Raw genomic sequence first — 12,776 nt, 5'->3', positions numbered from 1 at the left:
GCTTCTTGTGTGGCGTGTGTGCAATTTTGATGACATATTCTGCTTTGTGCCGCATCCTTTACATGATTGGGAAGTATTTGGCATTAAAATGACAACGTAAAATAATGCTACATAAAAACTAAAATCACCCTGTGGCTCATTGGGGATACTTAACTTTTTCTTTTTCCCTTGATTCAGGGCAAGTCGTCTATCTTGACTTGTATGTTAAATCATAAGTCTGCCATGTTTTAATCTTAAATTTCGTATTTTTGTATTATTATTTTTTTAAAAGAAGCAAAAAATGATCCAAATTAAATACTGTACTAGCTTGGTGCTGAGTTTCCACCTCGCTTTTTAGCATTTACCGCGACGGCAAGTCGACCACAAGAGGGCAGCATTACCCCGCTGAGAATTTGACACAGTACACAATTATGGTACTTCATGTGCACGTTTATTGTCCTTTACTTATAACCTTTGGATTGAATCTGAATCTTTCAGGAATGCATTTTTTGTTAACTAAACCCTACAATTTCGTCTTGAAATATGATCCTAATGAATTTATGAATTAACACTGTGTAATCCGTGCTCTTTATGAAATGCTCGTTCGTTGAGTGGAGCTAAAGAAGTTAACCCTTTACATCAGTTCAACGCCTCATCGACCAACACTGTCAAACAAGGGCCCCGAACTACATGAGTTTGACACTCCTGTGACGTAGACCATCGCTGCTAATATTTAATATTGTCAATTTGAATTTGTCTTGGAAATACGGTATCCATAAAGAAGTGGGATACTGTTTACACAAGTTGCGAATGTGGCACAAAAGCCGGATTCATGAAGATTGAAGATTACATTATTTGGTAAAACGAGACTAATCGCAGGTAGCGCGATGGAGTAGTGGTTAGCCGTTCCTCGCAGGTTCTGCGTTTGAATCTCGGCTCGGGCGCTCATCCGTGTGTTATGATGGGCTCCAGTTTGAAGCGACCCTAATGAGGGCAAGAATGATGGCAAATGGACGGACGTGTACAACGTGTAAGACACACACACACAATATTCAACTCTTGTAACAATTAGGATTCCATTGTTAAGCTACATCCCCTACCACTCATAACTCTTGAGGATCGGAATATTGATCGCTTCAAGTGTGCAGCTACTTCATCATTGTTTGATAATCCCACCAATTGTAGGAGCCTTGACTTTGTGTGAAAGCCAAATTAAAAGCATGTCACCAGGAAATGCTGCAGGATTTAATGAGCAGCTTATAAAGGGATAAAGGGACACTCGTGCGTGTGTGTGTTGGTGGGGGGGAATTACACCACTGGATGTGGTGTTCCTCAAGAGCCGCCGTGCTTGAGGTCTGCAACGCTGGAGGCCTGATGCTGTTCTTTTATCAATCCCAGCAGTCAAATTTGACCCACGCTGCTGCAAACGTTTCATTGCAGCTATTTTTGTCCAAAGAGGAACTCAATGAGAACTGCTCCATGTCATCTGTTGTCTCGTGCATCATCTGTCCTCGCTTAGATGGTCTGTCCCATTTCCCAAATGTTGCGCAACTTCCACCCCATCTCCTCGACATGATCTCAACTCTCAGCAGTAGTTGGCGTTCCACCTCTTTTACCCGACGTGCTCCACTTTCCCAACACCGCACCTGGAATCAAGTCCAGATGTGGAACTGGGAGAGGCAAAGATTGCTTGCATGGCCATAAAAAGGGCGGGGAGGGGGTGTGGGGGGGGTTGTCTATGGGGTGTATAGAGAAAATGTTGGAACGGCATTAAAGTTTGTCTGGATGCCATTAAGTACAATTTGATGTAATGTGTAGTTGGGGATCTGACATTTTCAATGGAAACGGCCCTCTCCAGATGAGAGGGATTTGGGGCTTTGTGGACTCGTGGAGGTGGCGTGTTGCGCTCAAAGTCTTTTTTTCAACAGCTTGGATAAACAGTCCTCTGTTTCATTAGCGAGCCGGTGCCCATTGCGTCCTCTTGGTACAGTATCGCATACAGAAATAACAAACCTGCGAGGGCCAGAACACAGTCCTCCGTTATAGCTTTTACTTTGAATATGTCCGCTTAAAACCTTGGAGGCCTCTCATGTATCACAAAGGGTTTTTTTTAAAACACTAACTGTACAATTTTATCCACTTTTCATATAGGCGCCGGCCCCTGACCGATATGGATTTTTTTTAGGCCCATGCCGGTTCCGATATTTGGCAGAGTAAAATCCCGTAACCAATGAATCGGCCGATTAATTTCAAAAGTGCGATTATTTTTTGAAATTTCTTAATGCTTACAACAAAAAGGATATGAATTACGACAGGGAGAGATTGAATTTGAGAATCTTCGTTTTCTGCTGTAACGCGCTAATGTGTAATAAACAAAAACAACAACAAAATCGCCGATTTTTGCCGATTTAAAAAGGGCTCGCATCATCCGATCCATCGGCGGGCTCGAGTTTCATACACAGACGCTTGGACTGGAATCTCGTTGCTGCTGTTGTGAATACAGTACGCCTCGAAAGTCACACAAAATCTGTCATCGTGGCGACATCATGTTGCCTCAGTGAGACTCAGTTTGAAGCTTTTCTTTTGTGTGATAATAACCATACAACCACAAATGGACCATAGTGCAACAAAGAAGAGCGACTGGCTCCTCAGTGCAAAAATGAACAATTCATCCATCTATTTTCTTGTCGTCGTTAGGGTCACGGCGGATGAGCTGGAGCCTATCCCCGTTGATTTTGGGCGAGACGTGCGGTACGCCCTGGATTGCCTGTCGGCCTATCGCAGGGCGCAATTTTTTTTCAATGTTTTATGCCAATGATATATCCACATTCTCCGGAGTATCTGTGACTTTTGCTGATGTTTTTGTATACCGTCTTTCTCATTACTTTGATATCAACCACGAATGAGTGCTTCATTTGCTGTAAAGTACCACTAAACTTGACGGCTGATCAATTAACCCCCTTTGAGTCCCTTTGTCTAGATCCTCCTGACCACCCATTGGAGTTTCCTGCACAGAATGGCTGGAAATTCTTCCATGAAGTAATGACCACTTATTTGTTTTATTTATTTATACATATTTGAAAGCTGTACGACACCTCACCAGACTCTTATTAATCTTCCCCACACTCCTAGGAACCTCTACCATACTCTTATAAACACCTTTCTGTATCTTAAACACTTTTAAACTCTTAAACATACAGTTATGCACAGTAGTACTGTACACTATGTACATTTTATTCCTTGTATTATGTTTTAATTATTTTGTATTTTTTAAATAGTTTTAATGATTTAGGCTAGAAAGTGTTTATTTTGTGTGATATGAATATAAAAAAAAAAAACCACAATACAGTGAATCCACAATAGGTGAACTGCGATGTAATGAGGGAGCACTGTATCAGTGAAACCTCTTGAATGAAGCTGTAAGTGTACACTTAAGTCGCGTATTGATTGTTCTGTTTCAAATCAAAAATAAAATCATCCATCCATGCATTTTCTGTAGCGCTTGTCCTCACCTTACTCGGCTCACGGCAGACTCATATGCTAATTAACACTGACATATTTTGGCCCGCTTTAAGATTGACATTTGCATACTTTTGTAGTCTTTGCGGAACGTCATGTGACCAAACCTGGAAAACTGGTTAGCAGTTTCTAACATTAGCAAAGTTATAGGATCACTTTGTTTAGATTTTTTTCCATCACATTTTTTTTTACATTTTTTTTTAAACTTTTGTACTTTTTAGAGTCAGTTCTTTTTTTAGTTTTACTAAAGTAAAAGCCCCCCCCCAAAAAAAAATAAAAATAAAAAAAATAATAATAATTACTTCTACTTTTCGCTTCTATTTAAGATTAATAATGTACAGTAAATCCAGTACTTAGGCCAGCACCTCTGCTAACTTGTGAGGAGTTGCTGTAGTGAGGTGGAAGCGCTAGGACCCGGGAGACATCTTCGGGGCGCAGCAAGTGAGTGTGGCAAGCGGGCAGAAAGAACCGCAAGATCGGGACTTGACAGCGGAGCCAACAGGACCGGCACGCAGAGAAGAAGAGCTTCTCCAAAGTTGCGCGAGAGAACAACAACAACAACAACAACAACAACAACAAAAAGTTCAAAGAATTTGGAAAAAAAGGTTTTCGGAGAACTTTTGGTCTTCCCCGGTTGACTGCTTCATGCAGATGAAAGTGTGACTCAAGCGCTGGATTAAGTTGGAGAAAGGACTGCACGCATCTGGACACTCCCGAAAGTAAGTTCAAGAAGGAGTTTGGATTTCAAATCAAAACACAAAACAACAACAACAACAACAACAACAACAACAAAACAACATTTGGAGCAAGAGCAATGAAGCGCCGCGCCATGACATAACGGAGAAGTCCAAACGGGACCAGTTTCAGGTTTTCAAAACAGGGACCGGCTGCTGCGTCGTACAAGAAAATCTCCCCCAGGTTGGTCGTCCTTTGGGGGAAAAGCTAAGAAGAAGTTCGCTCCCAAGCTCGCTCCGCAGGCCGCATGCCGGAGATATGGGTTGACCGGAGGCTGAGCTGAGATCCAGCCCAGGGACGATGAGCGCGCCCGGCCTCGGCATCCCCGCGCTGCCGGCTCGCGTGGTACTGATGCTGCTGCTCCTGCTGGCCGCCCCCGGGCCGCCGCCGTCGCGGGCTTGCCGCGGGCCGCTCGGCTGCAGCTGCGCGGAGGAGCGCTCCAAGGCGCACGGGGCCCAGCCCCTCGGGCGCAGGGTGAGCTGCGGCAAGGAGGAGCTGTCCGAACCGCCCGACGCCAGGCTGCTGCCCAACAGAACCGTCACGTTGTGAGTTGCAACTTCAATTGCAAATGTAGCGCGGAGTATGTTCTTCTTCTCGCCGTGTCACAAATGAAACCGACACACGTTGTACTGATCAGACGTACCGAGGGGTGAAAAAGTGGCTGCACTACACACTTTTTTATGAAAAAAAAAAACGAAAAGAGATGTATTCAGTCACAATTCGAACAAGACAAATGAATAAACTCTCTCAAGTGCTCACATTGTTGACCTTCAGCAGAGGTCTTCATTCATTGTAATCAGTTGCTCGGCGTGCTTCTCTTCCGAATTTGCACGTCATCGGCAGCGCATGCAGTTTTTATTTTTTATTTTTGAAGTCGACTTCATCTTTGACAACAGCCCAAAATGAGAAATGGATTTTGGTGAAATCTGGTGATCGTGGCCATTCGAGTGGCCCTCGCCGACCTCGCCGACCTCGCCGTCATCGTCACAGAAACGACATCATTTTTAGTCCACAAGCCCACGCAGTAAAGAACTCGCCATTCCGACGGAACACCGACTTTTGCCCCTAGAGTTTTAGTTATGGCTGCTCCGATTTCATTTGACAATTTGCTGAATCGATGGAGAGATGATTGACACTGCCGGAGGGGTGTTCATTGGTTGTAATGTTCTTGTATAACAGCACTAATCTTTTGCACACCAACTAAGGGAACAAAATCCTGGACAGCAATTATTAAAAAAAATACATATATTTTATTAAAATAATGTTAAAAACAATTTATTATTAAAAAAAAAATTAAAAAGTGGATGGAGGAAGCATTAATTATTACAAAATATTTATTAAAAAAAAATACAGTTTTGCACTTAAAAGCCTGGATGTATTTGGGTATGTTATACGTTATGATGATCATATTTAATTGTACCTTCTCATGAGCTTCTATATGGTCTGAAGTGGCAATGAAGTTCTTTTAGGAAAGCCCATCTTTGAAAGCCACTGTAATTATTGCAATTTATGATCTAACTCTCTATTTCCAATTTGACTGCGACGCTAAACGCTGGTGGCGTAAGACTTTGCACTGAGAACTACAATGATCTTAAATGGCTTCACGACTTCAACATTTATGACCTCTGATATCGGATCTTAATGGATTGTGCTAATATTCTGAGCGTAAACAGACGAGGCTGTGAGCCGAGTTCGTATTGACAACTTGATAAAAATTACGATACACGCTGATCCAAAGTGGGCATCTTGAACTACTTTGGCCTTAATTTGGAGCAACTGTGCGCAAGGCATCATCGTGGACATCATCGTCATCATCACCGCCGTCATGTGGCCCCGCCTCTTTAACACAAGCCTGTCACTTTAAACTTTCTTCCCCTCCCATGAGACTAAACACAAACACATTTCACTCTTGGACCGCTTCCATGAAATATGGCGCCGGATTACCTTGCGCCGAGGAAAGAAACGTGTAGCCTGTGAGAGCGGCGTGACATCACGATCATTTAGCGGCGGTTTGGGCGGATATGTTCGTACGGCGATGCGCTCGTTTGTGTGGTCCTTTCGGACTTAAGTTAAAAGAACGGCGGGCTTTGCCAAAACATACGAGCTTACGTGATGAATGGCCTCATAATGTATTAGTGACACATATTTGGGCGGTGTTGGTGTACACTCATGAGGAATTAGCTCTAATACTTTCTTTCACAGGCGGCACGGTGGCCGACTGGTTCTAGCGTCTGCCTCACAGTTCTGAGGACCGGGGTTCAATCCCCGGCCCCGCCCGTGTGGAGTTTGCATGTTCTCCCCGTGCCTGCGTGGGTTTTCTCCGGGCACTCCGGTTTCCTCCCACATCCCAAAAACATGCACGGTGGGTTAATTGACAACTCTAAATTGCCCGTAGGTGTGAATGTGAGTGCGAGTGGTTGTTTGTTTGTATGTGCCCTGCGATTGCCTGGCAACCAGTTCGGGGTGTACCCCGCCTCCTGCCCGATGATAGCTGGGATGGGCTCCAGCACGCCCGCCAACCTAGTGAGGAGAAGAGGCTCAGAAAATGAATGGATGGATGGAGACTTTCTTCACAGCTGCTTTCAGACTTTATTCATTCCCACAGTGTGTTTAGCGTCAGGGCACTGGAAGAAAAGGGCTCCACTGGAGTGAACACGTGAGCTGAAGTAAATGGATTTGTGCCACGGGAGAGCCAAAGTCAGCCAGTGGTCCATTCATGGAGCCGTATGTTTGTGGCTTAATAAAGTCGGGATTTTACATCTGGTAAACACATTGCTGCAAACAGGAGGGGGGAAAAAAATAGCAGCGGTTGAGGTGATTGACGATAATTTCCATGGCCACACCCACTCATTATGGTTGACTTGTTTTGGTACAAACACTTAACATGCTGCGATAAAGCTGTGGACTGAAAATACATTTATTAGATGATGTGATTGATGTCTCGGGTATGGACAACGACACAGTAAACTACGAGGGCACAAAAATTCGAGATTACATCTCATATGCGCTACTGCAATGCTCTCCATCCCGCTACTGAAATGCTCTCATACAATATGCTAAACGATCTCACACCACAACTGAAACGCTCACATGCACTACTGAAATCCTTTCACACATCGTACTGAAATCGTTTACATAACAGACTGAAATAGGCGTTTCTGTCGTGTGAATGAAAGAATTTCAGAATTGCATCTTTGAGTGGGAAAAAAAAAAAATCACTTGCGTATATGAGAGCATTTCAGTAGTGTGCATAAGAGCATTTCAGTAGGCTGCATGAGAGCGTTTCAGTAGTGTAGATGAGTGGGAAAAACGGGAGAGTATATGAGTGAAAGAAAATTCATTAGTGCATATGAGAGCTTTTCAGTTGTAGGTTTTCAGAGGATTTTAGTTTATATGAGCAAAAAATGTTTCAGTAGTATGCATTGCAGTAGTGTACACGAGAGTGTTTCAGTAGTGTATATGAGCGTTAAAAAGGAGCAAAAGAAAATGTGTTAGTGTGTGTGAGAGCATTTCAGTGGTTGGTATGAGAGCGTTTCAATAGTGTTCATGAGAGCGTGTCAGAGCAGTAGTGTATATGAACAAATAAAATCATTAGTGCATGTGACAGCATTTCAGTAGTGTATGAGTGAAAAAACAATCAGTAGTGAGTATGAGAGCATTTTAGTCGTAGGTTTGAGAATATTTTAGGAGTTTATATGAGCAAAAACATTTTCAGTAGTTGTGCGAGAGCATTGCAGTAGTGCGTATGAGAGTGTTTCAGCAGTGTATATGAGTCAAAAAACAATGAGTCAAGTGCATGAGAGCGTTTCACTTGTGTAGGGGAGCGAAATATATTCTTTGTTCGTATGAGAGTGTATGATTAGTGCGTATGAGAGGTAATCCTGACTTGTGTCTCTCACAGCCTCTCATAGAAATTCCGGGCATTTGTTTGGCGTGGTGCACGCTGCGGTGGGTTTCGGTGCGTTTTTGGTGCAGATGAGGAATGCGCGACGCTACGTGCGTCTTTGCGTTATTCCTGACATTCCTCCATCCGCTCGCAGCGTATTCCAGGTGCGGCGGCGTCCCCCCGCTTCTCCCGGGGACCTCCTCCTCCTCGTCCTCCTCGCCGTGCAGGCGCGGGGCCGGAGGACTCGGCAGGTCCGGAGGCTTCCGGGGCCGGCCTTTCGGCGTAACGCGCAACAGCTGGCCCCTGTGAACATTCCAGCTGAGGCCCCTCACCCTCCTGGGAAAGCCCAATGTGGATTTGTTGATCAAAACTATTTGTTCGCTGTTTGTTTTCTTTGCCAGCCGTGAAGGAGCGACCGCTCGGCCCGATATTTTCACCTCCTCTTTTTTGGCTTCACGTCGCGTGACCTTGTTAGATGACGCCCTCCCTTATTCCGACAAACTCTTATCGTCGCTTTAATGACGAATTATCCAAGCGACGGCCGCACTTTCCCTCTTTTTCCTTATCTCCGGCTCTCAGATTCTCTCCCTTTCCCACCCCTTTATCACACTCAGTAACTCTTAACCTAAATATTTAGGCGTTTTGGTAGGAAACTGCCATGTCCAAACTCCTTCCAGATGTGAGCCTGTGCAGGCTTGTGTTTAGGTCTAATTATGCACGGCTGCAGAGGAGCTGCTTCTCTGGGGGAGGAGGAGGAGAAGAGACGGCGGCAGATAAGAGGAGTGAAAAGTGCATTTGCTCAGGAGAGACGGAGGACAAATGACGGACGGTGTACATGCAAGAAAAAAAAAGTGGAGAAAGTGCAACTGGAGGTGGAGAAAAAGAGAGAGGACAGAGGAGGAAGGAGAGAATTTTGGCTGGGGGTTCTGAGGGACGTGGCCCCGGAGACTCCAAACTCAGTGCAGCCGCTGACAGAGTCCAGAAAGAGGGCTCCTCAGTGTAGCATATCTTTTCTTCACGACGTTATTATTATTAGGAAGGAGGGCTGCAAAAAAAAAAAAAAAAAGAACTTGAAGATGGATACACGATGTACAGTATGCATTCTGAATGATGACATGAAACACATCAGTTCCGTTTAGTCCGTTTACAGCTGACTCTTGGAAGTTAAACACCCTTTGACCTTATGATTTGTTTGGATTTTCCAGTTCATTTTAGGAATAGGAGTTGTAATGGTAAACTTCACTTGAGAAAGGATATACAGTACATGTACACACGGAAAAAAGGAGGAATAGAGAATGCAAAACGACTGGAAAATAAAGACAGAGGGAGCAGAATGAGATATGTCACTTGGTCTCATCTCATAACGGCTCCTGTTTTTGTTTGGACTGCAGATCTCGTTATGGATTCTTATTCAAATTGTCGATGATGATTTTCACGTTTTAACACGTTTTTGGCATTCGGACAGACAAAATGAAGCAATTCCTTCCTTTGAAAGTATGTTTTTCTTTTTACATTTTCTATCTTTTTAAACACTTGACCTTATTTATTTATTTTTAGAAAGTATTATAGAAGAGCAGCACAGTTGCGTAGCTAGTAACTTCGATTTTTAAGACACAAAAGGAAGACACACAATCCCTTCATGAACCGGAAGGAATTGCGTCGCTTTGTTCCGTCGAATGCGAAAGTGAAAACGTAGATCTTGATATCTTACAACGTTAAAATATGAAAACTTTCACTTTAGAACGTAAAATTGATCACGTTTTCACAAGCAATCTGCTTCCGTCGTTTGTCTATATGAGCCCTGCGATTAACTGGCAAGCAGTCCAGCGTGGGCGGACCCCAGCTCACTATTGACCCTACCGAGGACAAACATTATGGATAAAGGCTGTAAAGATCATGTAGCGGCTCACATATGTGACTTGCGTGCAGCCCTTATCCCAATTGCACTTCAATGAACTGTTGAGGGTGACAGACAGAACGGAAGCGTCCTCGCGCCTTGTTGCTGGTGCTCGTCGTCCTTCTGTCATCATTGTTACGACTGTTGGTGTCGGCTCGGCGGGTGTCGACCCAAATTAGAGGACGCGCGTGCTGTGAGGTCAGCGCGGTCGTCCTTTCCTGATGTCCCCTCACCCAGGACAGCTGCAGTGCAAGGTTGCGCCGGTGAGCAGGAGAATGGCATTGTCGTTGGCGTTGGCGCTTTAATCGAATCTTGCCATTGTTTTCAGTGAGATTCCCTGTTCTTGTAGTTTACACTCCAACTGCGGCTTTTGTCATTTCTGCCACTTCCTGCCTTTAGCTAAACTAAATCAACAATCCCCTCATGCTCGTTTCATATTTAGCTCAGGCACGTGAACGATACTGAAGTAGTACAAGCATTTCCCATTTGTTAGCTATTTATTAGAAGTGCAGATATTTCTATGTCCTCATAGTGGCTGTTCTCGTGACAATGTAATATGCAAACTAAGCCACTGGTTTTACTTGAAGAATTTTTGGGGGATTGTTTGAAAAAAATGAAGTTTGAAAATGTTGAACTCAAATAATAAAAACTGAAGACAGTCCACTCTCTCGATGTGGTTGTGAAGCCATTCCAGAAGAGATAATGGAAACAATATGTTCCCGAGGACCCCGCCGTCATAAACGCTTTACTAAGTGTACAGGCAGTGTTTAAGTAACATGTTGACATTCTCGACTGCGTAAAAATAAGTTACAGTTGTTTATAGTGAAGCTTTAAAAACAACAAAATGTGTGTTCAACCCCAACTTTGATGACAAATGATCAATGTGGAATTGGAGAGGTAGCATTATTTAATGTGAAAGTGAATCTGATTCACATTAAGACTGAATGCAGCTGACTTAACGGCGTACGTTCTGATCTTCTTTTGTTATTTTTGGACTAAATCTAAAGTTGTACTGAGCAACAATGACAGCTGCGCCTGCACCGTTTCATGATACTGTATGTTCCTTTTCGGTTCTGTAGCCATCAAATGTTTTCCTCGAAGATTCAACATCATTTGTATCCTCTCTGTTAGCATTTGGGGGGGGGGGGGGGGGGGGGGGGGGGGGGGGGGGGGGAATCCCCCCAAAAGGAGAGGGAGGATTATTTAATGTGAAAGTGAATCTCTTCACATTAATACTAAACGCAGCTGACTTTTTGACGTACATTCTGTTCTTCCTTTATTATTTTTGGACTACGCATTAAAAAAAAAACATGAAATAGTCAAAGAAAAAGGAAAACACATGAAATATCGTGATGTCTAGGAATGCATTACAGCATTTTGGAACGTGATTTTTTGTATGACTTGAGAACAACACATTTCTCGGTTTTCGATGTTCCACGATTTTCTACTATAGACGCCCGCATGCATCCAAGTAGCACCTGTGTGTTATTGCTTACATCTGTTGGCTTCTGTTCACTCAAAGCCAACTCTGACAGAATGTTTGATTGTCTACGTTGATATCAAGCTGAGCGCTTCGGCTACGGTTTCTTCTCATGCGGCCCGTTGGCGGGCTCGACGCGGACGGCCTGAAAAGCGCTCGCAGAGCTGTCCTCGAGGGCGAGCGTGCGCCCAGACGGGACGACGTACACGTCGATGAGATGTCCCGAGCAGTCATCTTATCAGCGGGGAGGATCCCAATAGCAGGAGGAGCGGCGCGCTGAGGCATTCCTGCAGCGCTGCAGTTTATTTATTTGGGGGCGGGGGGGAGGTGTTGAGAGGAGGGGGCGCTCCTCCGCACATGTGAGCTGGGGCAGCGGTCAGCAATAAATCAAAAAAGCAAACAAAAGCCTGACATCGGATACTCTGAGCTTACAGCCCATTAGAGCACCTGCCAGTGCCACACAAGGGTGAGATTTCATAGTGTCCTTGTAGGTCAAGGTAATGAGACCCAGCCCAGCCCAGCCCAGCCCCCCCCCCCCCCCCCCAAAGACGCACACCTACTGCGCCGTGCCGTATCTCGACCGTGAATTCACTTATCACTTCGTCGTACATGTTGATTAAAACGCTGCGATGTTTCCGAGCCTTGGCAAGAACACAAAGATGTGTTGTAGTCGTCTCAAGTGGCTCGGTGTTGTTTTAGACTCCAGACTCTTCTTATCTTACTCCAAATATGCCTGACTTTGACGTTTCCTTGCCAGTGCTAACTTCCCTCTCCCTGCGTTTGACCACAGCGGCCCCCGAATTTCCCGTTCTGGCTCTGCAAACACATGGATACAGACGCACGGACGGAATGGCTGTCTATATTGGGAAGGCCTGTGGCTATATTGTGTGTGTGTGTGTGTGATATTTATCACAATGGTGCATTCATCTTCTGTGTTACAATAACATATGTCTGCGTGCTTCCTTTTGACAATTTGTTTAAACACAATCCTGTTCATTCACATAAATATCACGTCTGACAACAAATCAGTTATGAATAATACATATTCACAGGTAAAACTCAATTGCATTCAGTGCCTTTATTTGCGCACAAGTCTTTTGACGCCACAGCATAGAACGCTCCAACTTTGGAGGGAAAAAAACCTGGTGAACATCCAAATGATTTATTTTTGAAAAGTAAACAAAGAGCCATTGTAGAGGATTTTAATGTGCAGTGAGATCACCATATTTCTTTCAGCGTGCACGGCTACATTTTGCACATTGTGAAGCCAACGGCCTCGT

General features: G+C 44.3%; 1 protein-coding gene across 2 annotated transcripts in view; it reads left to right on the top strand.

Annotated features, from left to right (window-relative positions):
- The first annotated feature begins 3,957 nt into the window (after nucleotides 1-3,957).
- adgra2 (adhesion G protein-coupled receptor A2) overlaps nucleotides 3,958-12,776 on the top strand; it is a 41,167-nt gene continuing 32,348 nt past the window's right edge. For both annotated transcript variants that reach the window (XM_061768513.1, XM_061768512.1), the window contains exon 1: nucleotides 3,958-4,778. In XM_061768513.1, the coding sequence (XP_061624497.1) occupies nucleotides 4,534-4,778 (245 nt within the window). In that variant the 5' untranslated portion in view covers nucleotides 3,958-4,533. The remainder of the gene's footprint in view (nucleotides 4,779-12,776) is intronic.

This window comes from Phyllopteryx taeniolatus, chromosome 3 (assembly GCF_024500385.1).
Source record: "Phyllopteryx taeniolatus isolate TA_2022b chromosome 3, UOR_Ptae_1.2, whole genome shotgun sequence".
NCBI classification, from domain to species: Eukaryota; Metazoa; Chordata; class Actinopteri; order Syngnathiformes; family Syngnathidae; genus Phyllopteryx; species Phyllopteryx taeniolatus.
Note: the sequence above shows the minus strand (reverse complement) of the source record. Positions and strands in the feature narration are given on the sequence as shown.